This window comes from Macaca nemestrina, chromosome 2, assembly GCF_043159975.1.
Source record: "Macaca nemestrina isolate mMacNem1 chromosome 2, mMacNem.hap1, whole genome shotgun sequence".
Taxonomy (NCBI): domain Eukaryota; kingdom Metazoa; phylum Chordata; class Mammalia; order Primates; family Cercopithecidae; genus Macaca; species Macaca nemestrina.
Window position 1 is genome coordinate 154,815,398 of NC_092126.1, and position 26,367 is coordinate 154,841,764.

General features: G+C 43.7%; 1 protein-coding gene across 4 annotated transcripts; it reads left to right on the forward strand.

Moving 5' to 3' along the window:
• The first annotated feature begins 10,238 nt into the window (after positions 1-10,238).
• CNB (CCHC-type zinc finger nucleic acid binding protein) lies at positions 10,239-25,460 on the forward strand. Of its 4 annotated transcripts, none has more exons than XM_011734555.3 (5): positions 10,239-10,378; positions 23,633-23,770; positions 23,868-23,960; positions 24,129-24,327; positions 25,146-25,460. In XM_011734555.3, the coding sequence occupies exons 2-5, from the start codon at positions 23,647-23,649 to the stop codon at positions 25,261-25,263; spliced, it is 534 nt and encodes a 177-aa protein (XP_011732857.1). In that variant the 5' UTR covers positions 10,239-10,378; positions 23,633-23,646; the 3' UTR covers positions 25,264-25,460. The 4 variants fall into 4 exon arrangements, with proteins under 4 accessions (XP_011732857.1, XP_070948386.1, XP_011732860.1 ...); XM_071092285.1 differs by having other exon boundaries at positions 23,868-23,958; positions 24,124-24,327; XM_011734558.3 differs by having other exon boundaries at positions 23,633-23,749.
• Positions 25,461-26,367: the final 907 nt, after the last annotated feature.

Consider the following 26,367-nt stretch of genomic DNA (forward strand, 5'->3'; position numbering starts at 1 on the left):
GCCAACATGATAAAATCCCGTCTTTACTAAAAATACAAAAATTTGCCAGGTGTAGTGATGCATCCCTGTAGTCTCAGCTACTTGGGAGGCTGAGGCACAAGAATCGCTTGAACCCAGCAGATGGAGGTTGCAGGGAGCTGAGATTTCGCACAACAGGAAGATCATCATGTTTCACCTGTTCTGTATCTTGAGTGTGGAGGTGGATACATGGACCTACATATAACATCAAATTGTATATAATTAAATGCACTCACATACACATAAAATGAGTCTGAGTAAAACTAGGGAAACTTGTACAAAATTGGTGGACTGTGTCAATTTTGATATTCTGGTTGTGACTATACTTTTGCAAAGTATTATTATCAGTAGGATCTGGGTTAAGGGTATGCAAGTTCTCCATATTATTTCTTTCAACAACATGTTAAATCTACAGTTATCTGAATAAAATCTTTTTCTTTCTTTCTTTCTTTTTTTTAGACGGAATCTTGCTCAGGGTGGAGTGCAGTGGCACAATTTTGGCTCACTGCAACCTCTGCCTCCCAGGTTCAAGTGATTCTCCTGCCTCAGCCTTCTGAGCGGCTGGGACTACAGGTGCTCACCACCACACCCAGCTAATTTTTTATATTTTTAGTAGAGATAGGGTTTCACCACGTTGGCCAGGATGGTCTCAATCTCCTGACCTTGTGATCCACCTATCTTGACCTCCAAAAGTGGTGGGATTTCAGGTGTGAACCACCGTGCCTGGCCTGAATAAAAATTTAAATAAAAAGAGACACCATATTTCACCCCTGAGATTGGCAAACAAATTTTAAAATCTCACAGTATAAAGTTCTGGCAAGGGTGTAAGAAACATGAAGCCTTCATCTACTGCTACTGAGAGTATAATTAGCTATGGCCACTTTTGAGAGTAATATGACAAGCAACCAGTGAAATTTAAAATACAACCCTTCATTGCTCAACATTCACCTTCTGGGGCATATATACTCTAGAGAAATTATTCTGCATGGGCCTGAAAAAATTTGCACATTTGCATATAAGGGTTTATGATAGCAAAGGAGTGAAAATAACATAAATATCCTCTAATAGGTGAATGAACAAGTAGAACATAGTTTATTTATAATATAAAGCAGAATAAAGTAATGAACTAGATGAGAATGAACATATATATATACACACACACACGCAGATAGATCTTAGAGACACAATATCAAATTTAAAAAGCAAGTTATGGATTGATATTTATTTATTCAACAAATACTTGGGTGCTAACCATGTGTCAGGAGCTGTTCTGGGAGCTAGTAGTACAGCAGAAAACAGACAAAGCAAGATAAAGTTTCTGCTTCACATATCTTACATTATTGAATGGGAACACAAATAAGCAAATAGACACGATACTATTTACATAAAAATGCTAAGGGTGCATGTATGGTTTGGAACATATATCACATGTACACACATACACACACATGTTAATGTATACACCCATTTTTTAACTGCTCCTTGTGGAACAGGGGTACCCTAAAAGCAGTGTGCCTAGGGAAGCCATACTTTTTAAAAAATAATATTTAAGGCCGGGCACAGTGGCTGATGCCCCGTAATGCCAGCACTTTGGGAGGCCAAGGCGGGTGGATCACCTGAGGTCAGGAGTTCGAGACCAGCCTGACCAACAAGGTGAAACCCCGTCTATACTAAAAATACAAAAATTAGCCAGGCGTGGTGGTGTGCACCTGTAATCCCAGCTACTTGGGAGGCTGAGGCAGGAGAATCACTTGAACCTGGGAGGCGGATGTTGCAGTGAGCCAAGATGGCACCATTGCACTCCAGCCTGGGCAACAGAGCAGGACTCCATCTCAAAAATAAATAAATAAATAAAATCTCGAAAATAATATTTTTAAATGGACTAGAAGGATATACATAATTTTTTTTGGAGACAGGGTCTTGCTATGTTGCCCAAGCTGCTCTTAAACTCCTGAGTTCAAGGGTCCTTCCACCTCAGCCTTCCGAGTAGCTGGGACTACAGGCGCATACCACAGGGCCCAGTTTATACTATTTTTATCATATTGGGAGAAAGGAAAATAAGTAGGACTTGGGTGAGGGTAGTTGAAGGGAATGTTAACTATATTTTCAATTTTTTTTTTTTTTTTTTGAGGCAGAGTCTCACTGTGTCACCCAGGCTGGAGTGCAGTGGCGCGATCTCGGCTCACGCAAGCTCCGCCTCCCGGGTTCACACCATTCTCTTGCCTCAGCCTCCCAAGTAGCTGGGACTACAGGCTCCCACCGCCACGCCCGGCTAATTTTTTGTATTTTTATTAGAGACGGGGTTTCACCGTGTTAGCCAGGATGGTCTCGATCTCCTGACCTCATGATCCACCCGCCTCGGCCTCCCAAGGTGCTGGGATTATAGGCGTGAGTCACCGCACCCAGCCTATATCTGCAATATTTTAATTATATAAAAGCCATTCTTTGGCCAAGTATAAACACAAATGTTTTCTTTTGTAGTTACAATTAATAATTGAAAGATATTTTTATAGTATAAAAATTTAGAGTCTAAGTTAATATTTCATAAATTGAGGTCTGAGCACATTTCTCAAGATTGAAAACTACTGAGATATTTATTTGCCAAACTCACGAGTGACTAATTTATAAACTAGAATGGCCATTTGTGTTAATTTCCGAAGGGATAGAGACTCAATGAACAAATAGGTAATATAAAACCTGGGCTCTCCTTTTCTTATCATCACTGCAATTAATTGCATTAATCAGGCATTAAGCCCCTTATGAGATGTGGCTGGCACCCTAGTTTAGATCATGTTCAAAACATCTGCTCTTTTTGGAATTTGTAGGAACTCTGTGCAACTCTTTAGAGGTCTCCTTTTCTCATTTAAAATGAATAGATTAGGCTAAATATCTGAGATTAGACTAAATACTTTTCTGGATGTTAGATTCTAATTCACCAATTTATATAGTAGTTCCTTTTCAATTTAATCTTTACAAATTTGTTATTATTATTATTATTTTTGAGACGGAGTCTCGTTCTTGTCTCCCAGGCTGGAGTGCAATGGAGCGATCTCAGCTCACTGCAACCCCCCGCTCTGATTCTCCTGCCTTAGCCTTCTGAGTAGCTGGGATTACAGGCGCCGGCCACAGCTGGCTAATTTTTTTATTTTTAATAGAGATGGGGTTTCACCATGTTGGCCAGGCTAGTCTCGAACTCTAGACACATAGCTAGAAAGTACTAGAATCAGGATTTCAAGAGTCTGACTCTAAACCCTTTGCAGAGGTTTTGGTTTTTGTTTGTTTGTTTTTTTTTTTTCTTGAAACGGAGTCTTGCTCTGTTGCCCAGGCTGGAATGCAATAGCACGATCTCACCTCGCTGCGAACTCCGCCTCGTGGGTTCAAGCAATTCTCCTGCCTCAGCCTCCCAAGTAGCTGGGATTACAGGCGTGCACTACCATGCCTGGTTCATTTTTTTTTTTTTTTTTTTTTTTTTTTTTGAGACAGTCTCGCTCTGTTACCCAGGCTGAAGAGCAGTGGCATGATCTTGGCTCACTGCAACCTCTGCCTCCCAGGTTCAAATGATTCTCCTGTCTCGGCCTCCCGAGTAGCTGGGACTGCAAGTGTGTGCCACCACACCCAACTAATTTTTTTGTATTTTTAGTAGCGACAGGTTTCACCATGTTGGTTAGGTTGGTCTCGAACTCCTGACCTCATGATCCACCCGTCGCAGCCTCCCAAAGTGCTGTGATTACAGGTGTGAGCCACTGGTGCCAGGCCACAGAGGCTTTTGTTAAGAGTTAAATGAGGCTGGGCACGGTGGCTTATGCCTATAATCCCAGAACTTTGGAAGGTGGAGGAGGATGGACCACTTGAGTTCAGGAGTTTAAGACCAGCCTGGCCAACATGGTGAAACCCTGTCTTTACTAAAAATACAAAAATTATGGCTGGGTGTGGTGGCTCACACCTGTAATCCCAGCACTTTGGGAGGCCGAGGTGGGCGGACCACCTGAGGTCAGGAGTTTGAGACCAGCCTGGCCAACATAGTGAAACCTTGTCTCTACTAAAAATACAAAAAACAATACGTGGTGAAACCCTGTCTCTACTAAAAATACAAAAATTAGGTGGGTGTGGTGGCACATGCCTATAATCCCAGCTACTCGGGAGGGAGGCTGAGGCAGGAGAATGGCTTGAACCCGGGAGTCAGAGCTTGCAGTGAGTCGAAATGGCACCACTGCACTCCAGCCTGGCGACAGAATGAGACTCCATTAAAAAAAAAAAAAAAAAAAATATATATATATATATATATATATATACACACACACACACACACACATACCCGGGAGGTGGAGGTTGCAGTGAGCCAGGATTGCACCATTGCACTCCAGCCCGGGCAACAATGTGAGACCTCGTCTCAAAAAATAAAAATAAAAAAGTTAGCCAGGCGTGGTGGTGGGTACCTGTAATCCCAGCTACTCCGGAGGCTAAGGCAGGAGAATCACTTGAGCAGGCAGCAGAGGTTGCAGTGAGCCGAGGTTGCACCAGTGCACTCCAGCCTGGATAACAGAGCAAGACATAAATAAATACATAAATAAATAAATTAACCATACCAAAAAACTCCATTATTTTGGTATCTATTACTTAGTTCCAAGTTTAATTAAATTATGTAGATACTTGATATAAAATTACTTTTTAAAAAAAATTAATGCAGCTTCTTTTCTTTTTTTTCTTTTCTTTCTTTTTTCTTTTTTTCTTTTTTTTGAGATGGGATCTCACTCTGTCACCCAGTTTGGAGCTCAGTGGTGCTATCTCGGCTCACTTTAACCTCCACCCTGGGCTCAGGTGATTCTCCCACCTCAGCTTCCTGAGTAGCTGGGACTACAGGCAGGCGCCACCACGTCTGGCTAATTTTCTGTATTTTTGGTAGAGGCAGGGTTTCACTATGTTACCCAGGCTGGTCTCAAACTCCTGAGCTCAAGCAATCTACCTGCCGCAGCCTCTCAAAGTGTTGGAATTACAGGCGTGAGCCACTGCACCTGGCCAGCTACTTTTCTTTTAAGGAAAAAAAGAGGCTGCTTTGCTTATGGAGTAGTCCTTCTTTATTCCTTTCCTTTATACAAAGAAAAAGAAAAAGAATGGGTGGTTTTACTTTGAAACTTTTACTTTGAAACTTTTTTTTCTTTTGAGATGGAGTCTCGCTCTGTAGCCCAGGTTGGAGTGCAGTGGCGCCATCTCGGCTCACTGCAAGCTCTGCCTCCCGGGTTCACGCCATTCTCCTGCCTCAGCCTCCCGAGTAGCTGGGACTACAGGCACCCGCCACCACGAGGGTCATTTTTTGTATTATTATTTTTTTTTTTTGAGGCGGAGTCTCGCTCTGTGGCCCAGGCTGGAGTGCAGTGGCGCGATCTCGGCTCACTGCAAGCTCCGCCTCCCGGGTTCCCGCCATTCTCCTGCCTCAGCCTCCCGAGTAGCTGGGACTACAGGCGCCGCCACCACGACCGGCTAATTTTTTTGTATTTTTAGTGGAGACGGGGTTTCATTGTGTTAGCCAGGATGGTCTCGATCTCCTGACCTCGTGATCCGCCCGTCTCGGCCTCCCAAAGTGCTGGGATTACAGGCTTGAGCCACCGTGCCCGGCCCATTTTTTGTATTATTAGTAGAGTCAGGGTTTCACCTTGTTAGCCAGGATGGTCTTGATCTCCTGACCTTGTGATCCACCCGCCTCAGCCTCCCAAAGTACTGAGATTACAGGCATGAGCCATCGCGCCTGGCCTACTGTGAAACTTTTAAAACTATTTGCAAATACAATTTTTCTCTAACCAGTTAGTTTGCAGTAGAGAGTTTCAATTTAAGGTCACAGAGGAGGAAGCCAACTAACTTATAAAATGCTCACTAAATGCTTGGTCAGTGTTTCATATTTTCTTTATCATCAGTTAGCATTCCCTACACCATCACTTTAGAGAGTCAATGGAATTTTATAGGAGTAGGCCTCAGTAACTACTGGGAGGCCAGTAGCACTGTTCAAGCACATGGGCTGTGTTTGAAGCTTGACCTGTCATTTGTTCACTTTCTGACCTTGAGCAGATTACTTAAACTCTCTGTACCTGTTTCCTCATGGGGATAATACAAGTACTTCTAGGGTGTTTGTGAAAACTCATAAAGAGGTTAAAAACATTGCCTGGCATATAGTAAGCACCCAATAAATAAGAATAAGAAATAATATTTGAATAGTAATTATGCCAGAAACTGTTATAAGAGCTGTATCTATATTAACAATTAGCTATTACTAGTATTACTAATTCCTAGTTCAGGATTTAGCTTAGTAAACTTTCTGCTTCAGAAGCAAATATGAGAGGTGAAAACACCAATTTATTCTCCTCAGTCTTAGTTACATACTTTCCAAGTAAAGTCGCAGAGCACCATTTCCTTGCTGGCAGGGACAAGACATGGGTTTATATATCACCTATCCCCTCAATTTAAGAGCATGTACTAAGCAGTTGGGCATTTAAGCAGAAATTAAGAGTTGCCAGGTATTGCTGCTCAACTGGTACCCATTTTAGGAATGATGCTGAATCATAGCATTTTAGCTGGTCTTCTCTCAGGACACTTAAGGCTAGTTTTTTGTATTTTTAGTAGAGATGGGGTTTCACCATGTTAGCCAGGATGGTCTCGATCTCCTTACCTCGTGATCCGCCCGCCTTGGCCTCCCAAAGTGCTGGGATTACAGGCGTGAGACACTGCGCCCAGACTTTTTTCTTTTTTTTTTTTTTTGAGATGGCGTCTCCCTCTTTCGCGCAGGCTGAAGTGCAGTGGCCCAATTTTGGCTCACTGCAACCTCCACCTCCCAGGTGCAAGCAATTCTCCTGCCTCAGCTTCTTGAGTAGCTGGGATTACAGGTGCCCACCACCACACTCGGCTATTAGTAGACCTCAGGTGATCCACCTACCTCCACCTCCCAAGTGCTGGGAATTTTTTTGGTTTTTTTTTTCTTTTCTCTTTTCTTTTTTGGAGACTGAGTCTCACTCTGTTGCCCAGGCTGGAGTGCAGTGGCCCGATCTCGGCTCACTTCAAGCTCTGCCTCTCTGGTTCAAGTGATTCTCCTGCCTCAACCGCTCAAGTAGCTGGGACTATGGGTGCCCGCCACCACGACCGGCTAATTTTTTGTATTTTTAGTAGAGACGGGATTTCACTGTGTTAGCCAGGATGGTCTTGATCTGTTGACCTCGTGATCCGCCTGCCTCGGCCTCCCAAAGTGCTGGGATTACAGCCATGAGCCACCGCACCCGGCCAGTGCTGGGAAGTTTTTTGTATTTTTAGTAGAGACGGGGTTTCACCGTCTTAGCCAGGATGGTCTCGATCTCCTGACCTCGTGATCCGTCCGCCTCGGCCTCCCAAAGTGCTGGATTACAGGCGTGAGCCACCGAACCTGGCCGACACTTAATACTTTCTTATGGCCCTTGTTATCCTGCAAGTTCTTCAAGGGCAAACTCTGTCTTAACTAGTCACCTTTGTAACCCTTGCAATGCTGAGTATGAGACTGAACACTGGAGGAGAGGAGGGGAATAAAACATCTCCAGGGAAGAGGAATGTAATGGGAGCCTCTTTAAGTCCCACTGGCAGCTTATCTTTTGAGTGAGCTTTTTCCTATTTTCAAACATCTCTAGTAAAATAGGTGTACCAAAGGGCATATCCAGGCAATACAAGCCATTGTAGTTAAATTCCACCATACACCTTTTCTGGAGATAGTCATGGTGCCTAACGATCAGCCTGGCTCTATTAATAATAGTCATTACAGGAAGCTGCACGCCAGGTAGAAAGAGCCATTAGCTGTTACTACTCCACTGCCAAGAAGTAAAGACATTATGTTTCCATTTCTTCTACTTAAGTCTTTTAAAACCTATAGAACATTATGTCCAGCATCTCTGTCTCACACTTACTTTCATTTTCTATAGCTGTTAAAATTTTTGTTTTAAATATTAGGAATATTCCATTCATGGGTCTATAATGAACAGCAAACATTTTATAGAGTACCATGGTTGGAATGGTAAACAAAAATAAGTCAGAAAATACTAATTTTTGGTCCTACGGTAATTTTAACTTGTCCTCCTGGTGTGGTGTGGACACACCCAGGTTGGACTTCATACACAGCCTCTTGCGTTATATTGACTCATTGTTAGAGCTCAGGAAGTCACTACCTAAGTGTCTGATTGCTACACTACACATTACCTCAAGATACTATGAAGGTTAATCAGATTACAGAGGGGACATCTATAAAGCTGAGTAAGCCTCTTGGTAATAAAACTACATAAATACAAAATACTGTTTTTTATTGGCAGATAATATATCGTGTTTTAGCACAACACATAAGCTGCTAGGCATGTATTCAATCTGATTGGGATTTGGTTAAATTTAGTTAAAAAATTTTTACCTTAGGTTGCTTCAATTAAAAAAATGTTTAAGGCTGGGTGCGGTAGCTCACACCTGTAATCCTTTCACTTTGGCCTAGTACCGCTTGAGGCCAGGAGTTCAAGACAAGCCTGGCCAACATGGTGAAACCCCATCTCTACTAAAAATACAAAAATTAGCCAGGCGTGGTGGAGGGCGCCTGTAATTGCAGCTACTCAGGAGGCTGAGGCAGAATTGGTCGAACATGGGAGGTGGAGGTTGCAATGAGCTGAGATCGCACTCCAGCCTGGGAGACATAGGGAGACTCTGTCTCAAAAAATAGTAATAGATAAATTTAAAAAGTTCAGCCAGGCGCATTGGCTCATGCCTGTAATCCCAGCAGTTAGGGAGGCTGACCACCTCTTTGGGTGGGCAGATCACCTGAGGTCGGGAGTTTGAGACCAGCCTGACCAACATGGAGAAACTCCGCTTCTACTAAAAATACAAAATTAGCTGGGCGTGGTGGCGCATGCCTGTAATCCCAGCTACTCTGGAGGCTGAGGCAGGAGAATCTCTTGAATCCGGGAGGTGGAGGTTGCAGTGAGCCGAGATCGTGCCATTACACTCCTGCCTGGGCGACAGAGCGAGCCTCCGTTCTCAAAAGAAAAAAAAAGTTTAAAATATCATTGGTCCTTAAAGTTATGCATTCATTCTCTGATAATTGCTATGTTGAACACAATCTCCTGCTTTACAATGATTAAGCACTAATGATTTGAACCCAGGTTTAATGCCTGATTCTCAGCACAGGTGCTCTGCCTTCTCACGAACATGATTTCAAAAATCATAGCACTGGGATTAGGGAGTGGTGGCCCATGCCTGTAATGCCAGCGACAGAGCAAGACCCCACTCTTAAAAAAAAAAAAAAAAAAACAAAAAGAAAAAGAAATCATAGTATTGAACTTGGAGGTTTCTCTGAGATTAAACTTGGGACTCTTCCCTTTTTTTTTGTTTCGAATAAAGCCATTCTAGGATGAGACACAAAATTCTAAAATATTATAGTTTACAGTTAACAATTTAAATTGGGTTTAATCTTGACAAGACTATCTAGGGCTATATACACAAATCTCTTTTGGAGAAAATACCGTATCTAAACTGAAGTCTATTCCTGAATATGACAGACCAGGTCAAAAGGTTCTCCTGGCCCTCCAGGGGGATGTCACTCACAAACGTGCTAAACGTCACACTCTGGGTCCCACTCCCTTCCATGCTCATGACCTTCCCAGGAAGGCCCCTCGCCCTTACAAGGCACTTTCATCTTGGGAAGATACATCAGTCCTGGCGGAGAAAGCAAGGCCTTCCCCGGCTCACAAAATCAATACAAATCTCAGCCTACATCCCACAGCCGTGACGACCGTGACCTGGCATCCCCTTTTCTGCAAACTTATAAATGTTATCTGGAAATCGGGCCTGGCTCTGAAAGCCAAGGGGCTGGCAGGAGCCCGAGAAGGGGGAGAAACTTTCTGCGGCCCCAAGCTAATCGCAGTCACTGCACCGAGACCCGTCCCCTGGCATCCCTTTGCTCCAGCTGACAAGACAGACCACCAAGGTCAGCCAGATTTCCACCCAGTCCGGCCGGGCCCGGACCCAGCTGGGAACCGCCCGAGAAGCATCGGGACCGGGATCCCGGCGGGAAAGGCCGCGCCCGGGGCACAGCGGGTAAGGCCGCGGCGCGCAGAAGCACTCGCCCCGCCCCGCGCCGCGCTCTGGATGGGCGGCCCTCCCACGGGCGACACTGATTGGACTACCGAACCCCGCGCGCTGATTGGCCGCGTGGGCGAGGCGGAGGAGAGCCGTGCGCAGCGGCGTATGTGGGGCCGTGTGCAGACCCGCGTGTGGCGCAGGCAAGGACCCTCAAAATAAACAGCCTCTACCTTGCGAGCCGTCTTCCCCAGGCCTGCGTCCGAGTCTCCGCCGCTGCGGGTCCGCTCCGACGCGGAAGGTGAGGGCTGGGGGAGGGGGCCGGCACTGAGGGAGCCGCAGTGCGGGCCGGGTCTGTGGCGGACAGAGAGGGTAGGGAGCGGCGAGGCGGCGATGGCGGCGGCACTTTGGCCTGCGCCGCTGCTGCGTCAGGCGGGAAGCTCGGCTGCTGCCGCCGCCGCCGCCGCCTCGGACCCGGGTTTCTGGCGCACCGCTGTCGGACGACACTCTTGTCCTTTCTTCGTCCTGAAAAGCTGGGTCGCCGAGCATGCGGGTCTCTCGGCGCCAGGGCCGCACCCCAGGCCGCAGGCTTAGGGCAGAGGAGGCCCGCCCGTGCGCCCTTGGGGCCGAGGCCCTGACGCTTCAAGGGTCGCGGAATGAGGGGTCGAGAGTGGATTTGGCGGGAACTCACTGGAAGGAGTCCGTGTGGTGGGGAAAGGCTCCGACGAAGGGGGGATGGGGTGGGTATAGTCGTGCCGGCCATGTGCTGGGGTCGTGCGCCTGGCGGGCCATGTGCCAAGGGTTTTGGGGGCCTTAGAAAAGGGTTTTTAGGCCGGGCGCGGTGGCTCACGCCTGTAATCCCAGCGCTTTGGGAGGCCGAGGCGGGCGGATCACGAGGTCAGGAGTTCGAGACCAGCCTGGTCAACATGGTGAAACTCTGTCTCTACTAAAAACACAAAAATTAGCCGGGCATGGTGGCGGGCTTCTGTAATCCCAGCTACTCGGGAGGCTGAGACAGGAAAATCGCGTGAACCCGGGAGGCGGAGGTTGTGATGAGCCGAGATAGCGCCACTACAGCCTGGGCAACAGAGCGAGACTCCGTCTTTAAAAAAAAAAAAAAAAAAAGGATTCTTGAAGGAGCCCTTGTGTTTGGGGTGGCGAGACACTGCTGGAAGACTTGGGAGCCTTTAGTGTTTATACTCCCCGTAGTTGATAGTTTCCAGGTTCTTGAATTTTTATCATTTAAATACTAAGTTGCTTGTTTTATATTACCATTCGAAAAGAGGCTGATGGGGCTCACTTTCCCTGAGTCAACACGATTTAAGTTGCTGGGATCCTTTAAAAGTGCCATTACCAGAAAAAACACGAATTTGTCAAAGCTCCAAAACCACAGCAGCGGGCGGTAGTCTGCATCATTTCTTGGATTAATGAAACAGATGTAATTACAAACGAGACACGAAATTCAACTAGCCCCCCTCCATCTAGATTTTTCCATATCGTGAGAACCTATTTTAGAATGGCATAATGGTCCACATTTGGGTTTAGGTGTTGATTTTATTATGGGTAAGGCTTGTGCTTGTTCCCACATGTTAACCACATGGCCTCAGCCACAGGGCACTTCCAAAGGAAGTAACTGCTTCTGGTCTTGGGGGTCTTGTGAAAAGAGAACATTGCTCAGTAATCGTCTGTGATTTCAGCTAGTGTGTTTCAGGCATTATTCAGAAGGACTCAGAAGAGGTAAGAGAAACCAAAACTGAATTCGTTTTTTGTCTTTTTCAAAGTGAAGGAGGTCTAATGAATATCCCCATCTTGCTTTTAAATTAAAATTTTAAAAGTAGATTTTTTTCCCCCTTTCCTATTGTTTGACCCAATTTTGGAGTGAAAGGTAACCAGTTACTATTTCCATTCGAATTTAAATTAGCAATTTTATGTTGTTTGCTCAAGCAATATAACGAGTGTAGAGCTTTGAGGGTTTCAAAAAGATACGAAATGTACCTCTTATCTCCTGGGCTTCCCCCTCCCCCCTCCTAAATAGTTTTAAATGCTTCTAATGAGTTACTTTGGTTAAGGATAATCAAACACCTGTAAACTGCCAGGATCCTAGGTACATGCTGTTTTTAGTTTGAGCAGCCTGATTTTTGTCTACAAGAGCTCTTTGTGTATTGGAATATAAAAGGAATAATTTATTACTTTCCCAAGGGTAGAATTAAAGACTTAAGTTTTTCAGATTTCATCTCTTGATAACAGTTTTCCTTTAAAAAAGTAACAGTTTTTCTGAGGAACTAAAGGTCCACTTTTTCATATTGGTAACAGTAAAGGTAATGTATTTCAAACAGGTGATGCAGTCTGTAAAATATTTTGAACCAAATCAGTGGAAGACCAGGGTTTTTCTTTTTTTCTTTTTCTTTTTTTTTTGAGACGGAGTCTCACACTGTCACCCAGGCTGGAGTGCAGTGGCCTGATCTCAGCTCACTGCAGCCTCCGCCTCGTGAATTCAAGCGATTCTCTTGCCTCCCCAGTAGCTGGGATTACAGGCGCCCACCACCACGCCCAGCTAAGTTTTGTATTTTTAGTAGAGACGGGGTTTCACCATGTTGGCCAGGCTGGTCTCGAACTTCTGACCTTGTGATCCGCCTCTCTCGGCCTCCCAGAGTGCTAAGATTACAGGCGTGAGCCACCGTACCCGGCCGGGTTTTTCTTAAACTGGCATTTGAACATCTGGAACAGGCAGGGAGATGTCTTTTTTGAAGTATAAATGTGTTTTGTTATATGATCTGTAACAATTCTACTTGTCTCTTTTGAGAGTCTTTCTCTGTTGGCCAGGCTGGAGTGCAGTGGCACAATCTTGGCTCACTGCAACCTCCGTCTCCCGGGCTTAAGCAATTCTCCTGCCTCAGCCTCCCGAGTAGCTGGGATTACAGGCGTATGCCACCATGCCCGGCTAATTTTTGTATTTTTTTTTTTTTTTTTTTTTTGGTAGAGATGGGGTTTCACCATGTTGGCCAGGCTGGTCTCCATCTCCTGACCTCAGGTAGTCCACCCGCCTTGGCCTCCCAAAGTGCTGGGATTACAAGGCCTGAGCCACTGTGCCTGGTCGATAATTCTACTTGTCTTTTAAAGTTCAATAAAAATATGTGGCATGTATATGGGATAGTACCAAACTGGTGCCTAAAAGCAATGACACCACCATTGGACTAATTGGAATGATTTTTCTGTTGGCTGAAGATTTGACCACAGAGAGGTTTTGCTTTTTTTTCCTTGCAGGAATGAAAAATTTAAAAAAAAAAAAAAATAGTTCTTTTTTCTCTTCCTAGCCTCTTGACAGTAAGTAGAGAGTGAGAAGAATGATGCCAAGGCATCCTGACCTGCTACGTGGAGAACGCTCTTTCTCACTTAATAGAACTCCTATTCTGGCAGTGTCAGATGCTGCTGCAGCAAGGGAATGCTATTAAGTGATTGCAGTAAGCTATGCAGCATTTTCATGTTTAAAACTACTGGGATAATAAAGTGAGAACTTGAGGCCACCAAATTTCAAGTTGTAATTAGAAGGATTTTGTTAATTAGGAATATTGAGTGCTACAGTGATCACCTGTAAATACAAATGAGGTGTTAACTAGTGAATCAAGTTGCCAGTATTTGTGTGTTTGGTGAGACTCCTAAGTTCTGCCATGAAGTTAAAGAAAATACCTGTCTTGGCCGGGCGCGGTGGCTCACGCCTGTAATCCCAGCACTTTGGGAGGCCGAGACGGGCGGATCACGAGGTCAGGAGATCGAGACCATCCTGGCTAGCACGGTGAAACCCCATCTCTACTAAAAAATACAAAAAACTAGCCAGGCGAGGTGGCGGGCGCCTGTAGTCCCAGCTACTCGGGAGGCTGAGGCAGGAGAATGGCATAAACCTGGGAGGCGGAGCTTGCAGTGAGCTGAGATCGTGCCACTGCACTCCAGCCTGGGCGACAGAGCGAGACAACGTCTCAAAAAAAAAAAAAAAAAAAAAAGAAAGAAAATACCTGTCTTAAGATTCGAGAAACCTGTGTGAATGAATTAAAAGTAATTATGACTGTAGATTTTTTTTTTTAAAGCTATCAGTTCTAGTTTTACTTCGATTTTTATCTAAAGAGAAATACAGAATGAATACAGCATTACAATTCAAATGTGTGGCTTTTTTAAAGTTACTAGATATATAGTAGTAATACTTTTATGTAATATTTTGAAGAAAGGAGTGAATTGGTATAATTCCCTACTTTAAAAATATTACACAATAGCATTTTTGTCATATATTATCATAGCATTTTTGTGTACTTTACCACTTATTATTATTTTTTTTTTTTCTTGAGATGGAGTCTTGCTCTGTCACCCAGGCTGGAATACAATGGCAGGATCTCAGCTCACTGCAAGCTCTGCCTCCTGGGTTCAAGCCATTCTCCTGCCTCAGCCTCCTGAGTAGCTGGGACCATAGGCATGTGCCACCACGCCCGGCTAATTTTTGTGTTTTTAGGTTTTTTGGAGATGGAGTCTCGCTCCGTCACCCACACTGGAGTGCAAATGGCATGATCTCAGCTCACTGCAACCTCCACCTCCTGGGTTCAAGTGATTCTCTTGCCTCACTCTCCTGAATAGCTGAGATTATAGGCACGCACCACGATGGCCAGCTAATTTTTGTATTTTTAGTGGAGACAGGATTTCACCATTTTGGCTAGGCCGCCGACCTCAAGTGATCTTCTCGCCTTGGCCTCCCAGAATGCTGGGATTACAGGCATGAGCCACTGTGCCCGGCCTCAAGTCTTAACCAAAGCCTTTGCAGAGGATTTAGAGCGAGACTCTTGAAATCCTGATTGTAGTACTTTCTAGCTGTGTGGCTTTGGGTAAGTCACTTGGTGTCAGATTTTCTTATTTTTTATCTTTTTGAGATGGAGTCTCGCACTGTCGCCCAGGCAACCTCCGCCTCCTGGGTTCACACCATTCTCCTGTCTCAGCCTCCTGAGTAGCTGGGGCTACAGTTGCCTGCCACCACGCCCAGCTAATTTTTTGTATTTTTAGTAGAAATGGGGTTTCACCGTGTTAGCCAGGATAGTCTTATATCTCTTGACCTTGTGATCCGCCCACCTCGGCCTCCCAAAGTGCTGGGATGACAGGCATGAGGCATTGCACCCAGCCAATGTCAGATCTTGAGTTTGTCATTAAAATGGAGCAAGAATACATAACTTGTAAGGTTGTAAGATTATAGATATGTTTACTAATGCCTGACTCATAGATACCCAGCTATTAATTAAAACCCTTCAAGAATTCAGGGCAGGCAGAAATGGATATAATTAACCAAGGTCAGGCAGTAAATGCAGGAACCAGGATAAAAATATAGAATTGCTCCCTGGTAAGTATTCTGTTTTCCATTATTCTGGCTAGAATGCGGGTAATACAGAATGTATATTGCTTCCTTTCATTGCTTTTTTTTTTTTAGGCGGAGTATAGCTTTTGTTGTGGTGGTATCTCAGCTCACTGCAGCCCTTGCCCTGTGGGGTGCGGTGGCTCACGCCTGTAAGCCCAGCACTTTGGGAGGCCGAGGCAGGTGGATCATGAGGTCAGGAGATTGAGACCATCCTGGCTAACACGGTGAAACCCTGTCTGTACTAAAAATACAAAAAAAAAAAAAAAAAAGGTAGCCAGGCGTGGTGGCGGGCACCTGTAGTCCCAGCTACTGGGGAAGCTGAGGCAGGAGATTGGAGTGAACCTGGGAGGTGGAGCTTGCAATGAGCCGAGATCATGCCACTGCACTCCAGCGTGGGCAACAGAGTGAGACTGTGTCTCAAAAAAAAAAAAAAAAAAAAGTCTGAAGTGTTTTACTACCATGTTGAAACACCAAACTGACTTAATGGAGCATAATAATGCATATATACATTCAGAGGGCAAAAGCTCCAATATGGTCTAAATGGAATTAAGTTAACAACATGAATGAGTCAGGGATAACCCTGAGCTTGCAAAAAGTAAGGATATATACAAATGTGAATGTGTACAGCGGTGTTAGGAAAACCATATAAAGTAATAAAGATAGCCAGAATCATACCCTTCTTTGCTAGTGTCATTTTTATCTCCAACTTTCCTGTTGCTACTTTATTTTAAATGTATTTTGTAGGACCGAGTTATGATCATTCTATTTATTAGAACCCTGATTGTTAGTCTTGACCACATACTATTAGATTTTAGTAGTTTACTAGATTTGTTCTTAATAGTATGGTAAAATTACGTTAAGGAAGACAAATTTAGTAACCATTTGTGGTTTCTTTAATTCCAAGATAAGTTCAAAATTTTAAAAATAGTTACCCCTCTTAGTTTAGCATACATGGCTCCTCAGTGAATCCGTCAGTCTTGTCAGACCTTTTTTTTTTTTTTTTTTTTTTTTTGAGACGGAATCTCACTCTCACCCAGGCTGGAGTGCAGTGGTGCGATCTGGGCTCAATGCAAACTTTGCCTCCTGGGTTCAAACAATTCTTGTGCGTCAGCCTCCTGAATAGCAGGGATTACAGGCACACGCCACCACGTCCAGCTAATTTTTGTATTTTTAGTAGAGACAGGGTTTCACCATGTTGGCCATCTGGTCTCAAACTCCTGACCTCAGGTGATCCATCTGCCTTGGCCTCCCAAGATGCTGGGATTACAGGCGTGGGCCACCCGGCCTGGTCCAGACCTTCTGTTGACTGTCTTAGTCATTTCTTCTCTTGCCTCGCATACCCTGTGCTCCTGCCACCCTTTAAAGTGGTTTGTATCATAAAAATTTGATACACAAAAATTGAAACTTAGGACAAATATCTTGATGTCTGGTAGTTGAAAATGTGAACTGATTTGGAAATCACCAGTTTTTCTCCTCTTAATCTCTTTTCCATTCCATTCAGGAAATAGACTGTAAGATGGGAAACAAGTAGAAGCAGTTAGTCTCACTCTAAACCTGCTATGTAATAGACATTGGACTGAGTTCTGTCTACTGTCTGTAAGCAGTCTAAGGTAATTGGCAAAAGTGGAAAGAATATGTACCTAGAAGACAAAAACTTTGGTTATTAAATTGAATATATATTAAGCACAAGGTACTGTGTAACAATTCTTACCACACATCAGTTTTATTATTTCCCTTTTACAAGTAAGACAGAGATGGGTAGTCAGATGTCTTTGAGGTAACACAGCAAGTAGTTAAACTGGGTTAAGTGATTAACCCAGGTTGAGTGTGGTTCCAAAATCTCTTACGGTGTCAGGCAGGCTACATCAGTGCAGTATACATATATCAGGTTTCATGAAAATTTTTTTCCAGAGAAAACACAAACCCAAGGAACCTTTAGTAACTGGTCCCTTATATTAGTGGTTTTTAGCAAAAGGAAGAAAATAAGTGTTTTCCAGCTGCCTGACAAAAGTGAAAAACATTTTATTTTTTATTGAAGTTAGTATGTATGTTTTGTAGCATTGCATAAAATAGTACTGAAGTCTAATTGATTATGAATTCTTGGACTAATAGAACCTGGATGACAAATTAGAGGTTCTGGTCTGGCTGCTGGCTTTTTAGTTGTCTTGGGTGTAAATTTCCTAGCCACACGTGGGGATGGTGTTAGATAATCTGAAAAAAATATAATTTTCATGGTTTTATGATTCAGCAGTTTTCTTCCTTTGATATTTTCTAGTCTTTACTTTATTATAGATTGGAATCCCAAAAATAACAATTACAAGTAGAAGATACTTCTGTTACTGGATTTGTAAAAAAGTTACATTGGAAATGTCCTTTGAGTGGTTGGCCCTGATCCCTGTCAGAAGCTGAAAGTTGTGGATCCTAAATTCATTTGGGCAGAATCTTACCTATGGTTTCAGAAAGCTGAGAGTTTCAGAGAGTGACTGTAGTCAGTCCTTAGTGAATACAAAATTGAGAATACATCATTACTTTAAATTAATGGTGCAGTAACTCTGGTGACTGATAGCAGTAATTTAGATGCATTGTTGTTAGTACTTGATTAGATTGGATTGGGTCAGTAGTTTCATTCACCAAATTACTAAAGACCCCTGCCCCCCCAAAAAAAATTAATTAAAATACTGAGTTACATGATGGCTACTAAAAGGATAACTGTATGGGATGTTCGATGATTCAAAGGTTAATTACTTGGTCTCTACCTTCAAGGAATATGATACAAGGCAATGTGGTACTGCCATTAGACAGATATTAACAGAGTGTCCTGGGACTTAATAGGAAGGATAGTTCCAGCCTGGGAGATGTAGTCAGATTCTTTTATAGAGTTGGCATTTGAGTTGGCCCACGAAGATTGGAAAAAGTTGTGACAGGTGGAAAAGGAGCAGGGGAGACCAGGACAGTGCAGTGAGAATCCAGCCAGGAGCAGTCATAGGCAATGAGACAGACTCATGGAGCCATGATTCTCAGCTGTCTTACCTTACCTTAGTTTTCCTAAGGAATATCATGGAATTCTGTAAAGACCTTTAAACTACATACACTCATATGAGATGAGTGCTAGGATCGGGACCTGCTGCCTAATATAAGTAGTGTGAGTCTAAAACATTGTGGAAAGCAGTTAGTTTAATAATGTTGTTAAAGAGACAAGCCTATCACAAGGGACCAGTTACCAGTGAAACTGTAGACCACCTGATTCACTCTGATAGGGTTGGCCAAAGGGAGGAGAGGACAGGTTGCGTACATAGTACCTAAGGACACTGAAAGACCTCTTTAAAAAGCATGTCATATTGATGATGTTTGAAGGCTATTAATGTTTTTCTTCCCTTTTAAGGCTTAGTGTTTTGGTTTTGTTTTCTTTATTAGCATTAATTTACTCTAGTAAAATTATGCGTGACTAAAAGCGGCAAAACAGGCTGGGCGCAGTGGCTCACGCCTGTAATCCCAGCACTTCAGGAGACCAAGGCAGGCAGATCACGAGGTCAGGAGGTCAAGACCATCCTGGCCAACATGGTGAAACTTGTCTCTACTAAAATACAAAAAATTAGCTGGGCATAGTGGTGCACGCCTGTAGTCCCAGCTATGCGGAGGCTGAGGCAGGGGAATTGCTTGAACCCAGGAGGTTAAGGTTGCAGTGAGCCAAGATTGTGCCACCATATTCCAGCCTGGTGACAGAGCGAGACTCCGTCACACACACAAAAAAAAGGCAAAACATGTAAAACTTTTGTTCTAGTGTGCAAAGTTCTGCCTTTGCCACTGAGGTGCGTATCTTTTTTACAGAACATTTTTGTTTTTTGAGACGGAGTCTCGTTCTGTCGCCCAGGCTGGAGCGCAGTGGCCCGATCTCAGCTCACTGTAACCTCAGCCTCCCAGGTTCAGGCGATTCTCCTGCCTCAGCCTCTCTCAAGTAGCTCGGACTACAGGTGCGCACCGCCACACCTGGCTAATTTTTTTATTTTAGTAGAGTTGGGGTTTCACCATGTTGGCCAGGATGGTCTTGATCTCCTGACCTCACGATCCACCTGCCTCCCAAAGTGCTGGGCTTACAAGCGTGAGCCACCGCGTCTGGCCTAATCTTGTATTTTTAGTAGAGATGGAGTTTTACTGTGTTGTTCAGACTGATCTCAAACTCTTGACCTCAGGTGATCCTCTTGCCTTGGCGTCCAAAGTGCTGGGATTACAGGTGTGAGCCACTGTGCCCAGCCTTGTTTTTTTTTTTTTTTTTTTTTTTTTTTTTTTTGAGACAGAGTCTTGCTGCCCAGACTGGAGTGCAGTGGCGCAATCTCAGCTGACTGCAAGCTCCGCCTCCCAGGTTCACTCCATTCTCCTGCCTCAGCCTCCTGAGTAACTGGGACTACAGGCGCCAGCCACCACGCTTGGCTAATTTTTTTTTTTTTTTTTTTTTGTATTTTTAGTAGAGACGGAGTTTCACCATGTTAGCCAGGATGGTCTCCATCTCCTGACCTCATGATCCATCTGTCTTGGCCTCCCAAAGTGCTGGGAGTACAGGCGTGAGCCACCGCGCCCAGCCTGGTTTTGTATTTTAAACAAGATGTATCTTGTTTAAATATCAAATTATAAAATATTCAGGCCTTGCAGATTGTCTGGATTATACTTTAAAAGTAATCATTTATGTGTAAATAATTCCTTGAGAGCAATAGTTAAAATGAGCTCAACTGGAGAAGATAGACTATTTTATATGCCTTTTTTTTTTTGTGTGTGTGTGTGTGTGTGTGTGTGTGAGACAGAATTTCGCTCTTGTAGCCCAGGTTGGAGTGCAATTGTGTGATCTCGGCTCACTGCCACCTCTACCTCCTGGGTTCAAGCAATTCTCCTGCCTCAGCCTCCCGAGTAGCTGGGATTATAGGCATGCGCCACCAAGCCTGGCTAATTTTGCATGTTTAGTAGAGACAAGGTTTCACCATGTTGGCCAGGCTGATCTCGAACTCCCAACCTCAGGTGATCTGTCTTCCTCGGCCTCCCAAAGCGCTGGGATTACAGATGTGAGCCACTGCACCCAGGCTGCCATTCATTTTTTTTTTTTTTTAAATCCTGACTCTTCCCTTTGGTGGAAACCGGCAAATACTTTACATAATTTAAGATGCTTGATACTAGTATAGTTAAGAAAGAATGATTACAAAGCAGATACTGTTTGAAATTCTGTGAAAATCTGTTTTTAATCTCCTTCACTGGCTGGTTTCTTCTGACTAGAAATATGTTTTTTGCATCTGAAAGCACCAATAACTCATAGCCAAATGATTTTTTTTGGTAATATGTTTGTAGGCAAGTGGCAAGAGTTAGTAAAAAGTTAAACAGTTACTGAAAGTGGAGAACCTTGCCATTTTTCTTTTTTTTTTTTTTTTTTGAGACAGAGTCTCGCTTAGTCGCCCAGGCTGGAGTGCAGTGGCGCGATCTCGGCTCACTGCAAGCTCCGCCTCCTGGGTTCACGCCATTCTCCTGCCTCAGCCTCCCGAGTAGCTGGGACTACAGGCGCCCGCCGCCTCGCCCAGCTAATTTTTTGCATTTTTAGTAGAGACGGGGTTTCACAGTGTTAGCCAGGATGGTCTCGATCTCCTGACCTTGTGATCCGCCCGTCTCGGCCTCCCAAAGTGCTGGGATTACAGGCGTGAGCCACCGCGCCCGGCCTGCCTTGCCATTTTTCTGACTGCCTTTTGGGTCTTTGGTGCTGTGGTTGGGTTAGCTAATTCCATTATCCAGTCAGTTTTACTCAGTTGGAAATACGTTTTTCTAGATGATGATGCCTGTGCTTAGGTTTGAGAGGATATTTAAAATACGACTTTGTGTGCCATTGTTTGACAATGGAATTCAGAGTAAAAATATTGAGATATGGAAGTGTGAAAATATAGTTACATTGTTTTCATTCCATTCTATTCCATTTCATTCTATTTTAAGAATAGCCTCAATTTATTTTTAGATTATTACATAAGAAGTACAAAATCCATTTGCTTTAGTGGGAGTTTTATTTTTATTTTAAAATGATACCCAATTAAAGGAGTTTATTATGAAATTCTAAGTTGCATTGTTTAAAATGGAAAATTACAGAAACATTTGGAAAGGGGAGAATAAAAGAAAAGAAAACAAAACACAAATTTTCCCAGTGCTGGTGGCTCAAGCCTGTAATCCCAGCACTTTGGGAGGCCGAGGCGGGCGGATCACAAGGTCAGGAGATCGAGACCACAGTGAAACCCCGTCTCTACTAAAAATACAAAAAATTAGCCGGGCGCGGTGGCAGGCGCCTGTAGTCCTAGCTACTCAGGAGGCTGAGGCAGGAGAATGGCGTGAACCCAGGAGGCGGAGCTTGCAGTGAGCCGATATCGCGCCACTGCACTCCAGCCTGGGCAACAGCGTGAGACTCCGTCTCAAAAAAAAAAAAAAAGAAAAAAATTTTCCCAGTGCTGTATGTGCCATTATTAGCGCTTTGGTGTAACTTATGGTCATTTTCCTAGTGTTTTTATTATACAGTCATCTCTTGGTACCTGTGGATAAGTGGTTCCACGAACTCCCTCAGATACCAGAATCCTCCTATGTTCATATAAAATAGTGTACTACTTGCATTAGAACCTTTGCACATCTTTTTATATACTTTAAAATCATCTCTACATTACTTATAATACCTAACACAATGTAAATGCTGAATAAGTAGTTGTTAGCATATTGTTTAGGGAATAATGGCAAGAAAAGTCTGCATATTCAATACAGATGCAACTTTTTTTTCCACTGAATATTTTTATTCCCAGGTTGGTTGAATCCATGGATGCAGAACCCATGGATATAGAGGGCCTACTGTAGTTGTACCATCTAGAGATAAAATTTGTATCTTGCATTTGTTTTAACATACCTGTTCTAAGGAATATCTCAGTCACCAGGCAAGTGCTGCAGTATAACTAGGTACTGTATCAGGTGCTAAGGTTAAGAGTATTTTCCTTCACTGACTCCTCACTCTGAGAGTCCATTTTCTGTGTGCGTGTGTGTGTGTGTGTATGTCTTACTTTGTCCCCTAGACTGGAGTGCAGTGACGTGATCTCTGCTCACTGCAACCTCCACCTCTCAGGTTCAAGTGATTCTTCTGCCTCAGCCTCCTGAGTAGCTGGGATTATAGGCGCATGCCACCATGCCTGGCTATTTTTTGTATTTTTTTTTTTTTTTTAGACGGAGTCTCACTCTGTCCCCCTTGCTGGAGTGCAGTGGCCGGATCTCAGCTCACTGCAAGCTCCGCCTCCCGGGTTCAGGCCATTCTCCTGCCTCAGCCTCCCGAGTAGCTGGGACTACAGGCGCCCGCCACCTTGCCCGGCTAGTTTTTTTGTATTTTTTAGTAGAGACGGGGTTTCACTGTGTTAGCCAGGATGGTCTCGATCTCCTGACCTCGTGATCCACCCGTCTCGGCCTCCCAAAGTGCTGGGATTACAGGCTTGAGCCACCGCGCCCGGCCTATTTTTTGTATTTTTAATAGAGACGGAATTTCGCCATGTTGGCCAGGCTGGTGTCAAACTCCTGACCTCAGATGATCCACCTGCCTCGGCCTCCCAAAGTGCTAGGATTACAGGTGTGAGCCACCGCGCCTGGCCACTACCAATTATTTGTTCTCATAATGGATTTTCACTGACCCTAACCTTGTAAATTCCATCACTTCCATCAATAACTATTAACGTGTGTATTATAGTAGGTCTATAATAAGCATGTAGTTGTATGATTATTTTATTTTTTTGAGATGGAGTCTCACTCTGTTGCCCAGGCTGGAATCCTGTGGCACCATCTCAGCTCACTGGAAGCTCCGCCTCCCGGGTTCACTCCATTCTCCTGCCTCAGCCTCCCAAAGTAGCTGGGATTACAGGCACCCGCAACCTTACCCGGCTACTTTTTGGATTTTTAGTAGAGATGGGGTTTCACCATGTTAGCCAAGATGGTCTCGATCTCATGATCCACCTACCTTGGCCTCCCAAAGTGCTGGGATTACAGGCCTGAGCCTCTGCACCCAGCTATTTAACTGATATATTAGCTAGCTTTCTCCCCCAGAATAGTTTTCCAAAAATACATTTAACGGAGAATAAAAGTTAAAAGAACTTTCAGTGGTTTAATGTTGTTACTTTTAATATTTCAAAGATCTGACTGCAGCCATGAGCAGCAATGAGTGCTTCAAGTGTGGACGATCTGGCCACTGGGCCCGGGAATGTCCTACTGGTGGAGGCCGTGGTCGTGGAATGAGAAGCCGTGGCAGAGGTGGTTTTACCTCGGATAGAGGTATTTTGTCGAATAGAAAAATTTGAAGTACTTCAGTATTTGTTAGTATCAAGACTGGTCTGACTAGCCAAATTCTCTTTGTTTTTGCTCAAAACAGGCTTCCAGTTTGTTTCCTCATCTCTTCCAGACATCTGTTATCGCTGTGGTGAGTCTGGTCATCTTGCCAAGGATTGTGATCTTCAGGAGGATGGTAAGTATTTAACACTTCCTTTTTATCCCCCTCTAGAGTTTGGAGAGGTGAGCACATGCAACTGCGTATAGCATTTCCACCTTTGAGGTTTTATATTGTATAATTTAAAACATAACACTTTGTAAAGGTTTTATAGTCTTGGTCTGTTTCTTTTCCTTATTGTTGAAGCCTGCTATAACTGCGGTAGAGGTGGCCACATTGCCAAGGACTGCAAGGAGCCCAAGAGAGAGCGAGAGCAATGCTGCTACAACTGTGGCAAACCAGGCCATCTGGCTCGTGACTGCGACCATGCAGATGAGCAGAAGTGCTATTCTTGTGGAGAATTCGGACACATTCAAAAAGACTGCACCAAAGTGAAGTGCTATAGGTAAGGTGTCAGAATGTTGTTAGAAGAAAACTCATTGCAGAGATTCTTCCAGAAATGAATTAGCTATAAATGGAAGGGCCTTAATAAATTCAGTGAAAGTTAGCTGTGACCAGATAAGACCAATTTTCACCATACGTAACTGGCAGTCTGTCTGTATATAATTCTGTATTCTGCCCTGATATCCTGTGGCTTATGGTACAAGGACAGTTTTCACAACTGGATTTTTTTTTTTTTGAGACAGAGTTTCGCTCTGTCCCCCAGGCTGGAGTGCAGTGACCGGATCTCAGCTCACTGCAAGCTCCGCCTCCCGGGTTTACGCCATTCTCCCGCCTAGGCCTCCCGAGTAGCTGGGACTACAGGCGCCCGCCACCTCGCCCGGCTAGTTTTTTGTATTTTTTAGTAGAGACGGGGTTTCACCGTGGTAGCCAGGGTGGTCTCGATCTCCTGACCCCGTGATCCGCCCGTCTCGGCCTCCCAAAGTGCTGAGATTACAGGCTTGAGCCACCATGCCCGGCCTAACAACTGGATTTTTTTAATACGTAAAAATAAGAGTGTTACAGTTTGAAACTTCCAGAGACTTCATAGAAAGCTCTATAATTAATACACATAAATCTTTTATCATGTAACCAGAAATCTTTGCCTGTTTGTGACATGTAAAGTATATAATTTGATAAATGTTGTGTACATATCTGTGAAACCTTAGGGGTTAATTGCATGAAGACAAGGATCAGGCGTTTTGTTCGGCATCGTGACTGTTGCTTTGGTAGACAGTTTTGTTCTGAGGCCCATTGTGAAAAGTATTTTAATTTCTTTTTTAGGTGTGGTGAAACTGGTCATGTAGCCATCAACTGCAGCAAGACAAGTGAAGTCAACTGTTACCGCTGTGGCGAGTCAGGGCACCTTGCACGGGAATGCACAATTGAGGCTACAGCCTAATTATTTTCCTTTGTCGCCCCTCCTTTTTCTGATTGATGGTTGTATTATTTTCTCTGAATCCTCTTCACTGGCCAAAGGTTGGCAGATAGAGGCAACTCCCAGGCCAGTGAGCTTTACTTGCCGTGTAAAAGGAGGAAAGGGGTGGAAAAAACCGACTTTCTGCATTTAACTACAAAAAAAAGTTTATGTTTAGTTTGGTAGAGGTGTTATGTATAATGCTTTGTTAAAGAACCCCTTTTCCGTGCCACTGGTGAATAGGGATTGATGAATGGGAAGAGTTGAGTCAGACCAGTAAGCCCGTCCTGGGTTTGTTGAACATGTTCCCATGTAGGAGGTAAAACCAATTCTGGAAGTGTCTATGAACTTCCATAAATAACTTTAATTTTAGTATAATGATGGCCTTGGATTGTCTGACCTCAGTAGCTATTAAATAACATCAAGTAACATCTGTATCAGGCCCTACATAGAACATACAGTTCAGTGGGAGTAAACAAAAAGATAAACATGCGTGTTAATGGCTGTTCGAGAGAAATCGGAATAAAAGCCTAAACAGGAACAACTTCATCACAGTGTTGATGTTGGACACATAGATGGTGATGGCAAAGGTTTAGAACACATTTTTTTCAAAGACTAAATCTAAAACCCAGAGTAAACATCAATGCTCAGAGTTAGCATAATTTGGAGCTATTCAGGAATTGCAGAGAAATGCATTTTCACAGAAATCAAGATGTTATTTTTGTATACTATATCACTTAGACAACTGTGTTTCATTTGCTGTAATCAGTTTTTAAAAGTCAGATGGAAAGAGCAACTGAAGTCCTAGAATATAGAAATGTAATTTTAAACTATTCCAATAAAGCTGGAGGAGGAAGGGGAGTTTGACTAAAGTTCTTTTTTGTTTCAAATTTTCATTAATGTATATAGTGCAAAATACCATATTAAAGAGGGGAATGTGGAGGACTGAAAGCTGACAGTTTGGACTTTTCTTTTTGTACTTAAGTCATTTCTTCAATAATTAAAATTGCTGTTAAAAGGATGTATAGGATTTAGATACTTGTGCAAAGCTATAGAAAATTCTCTTTGTAATGCATTATAATAATGCCC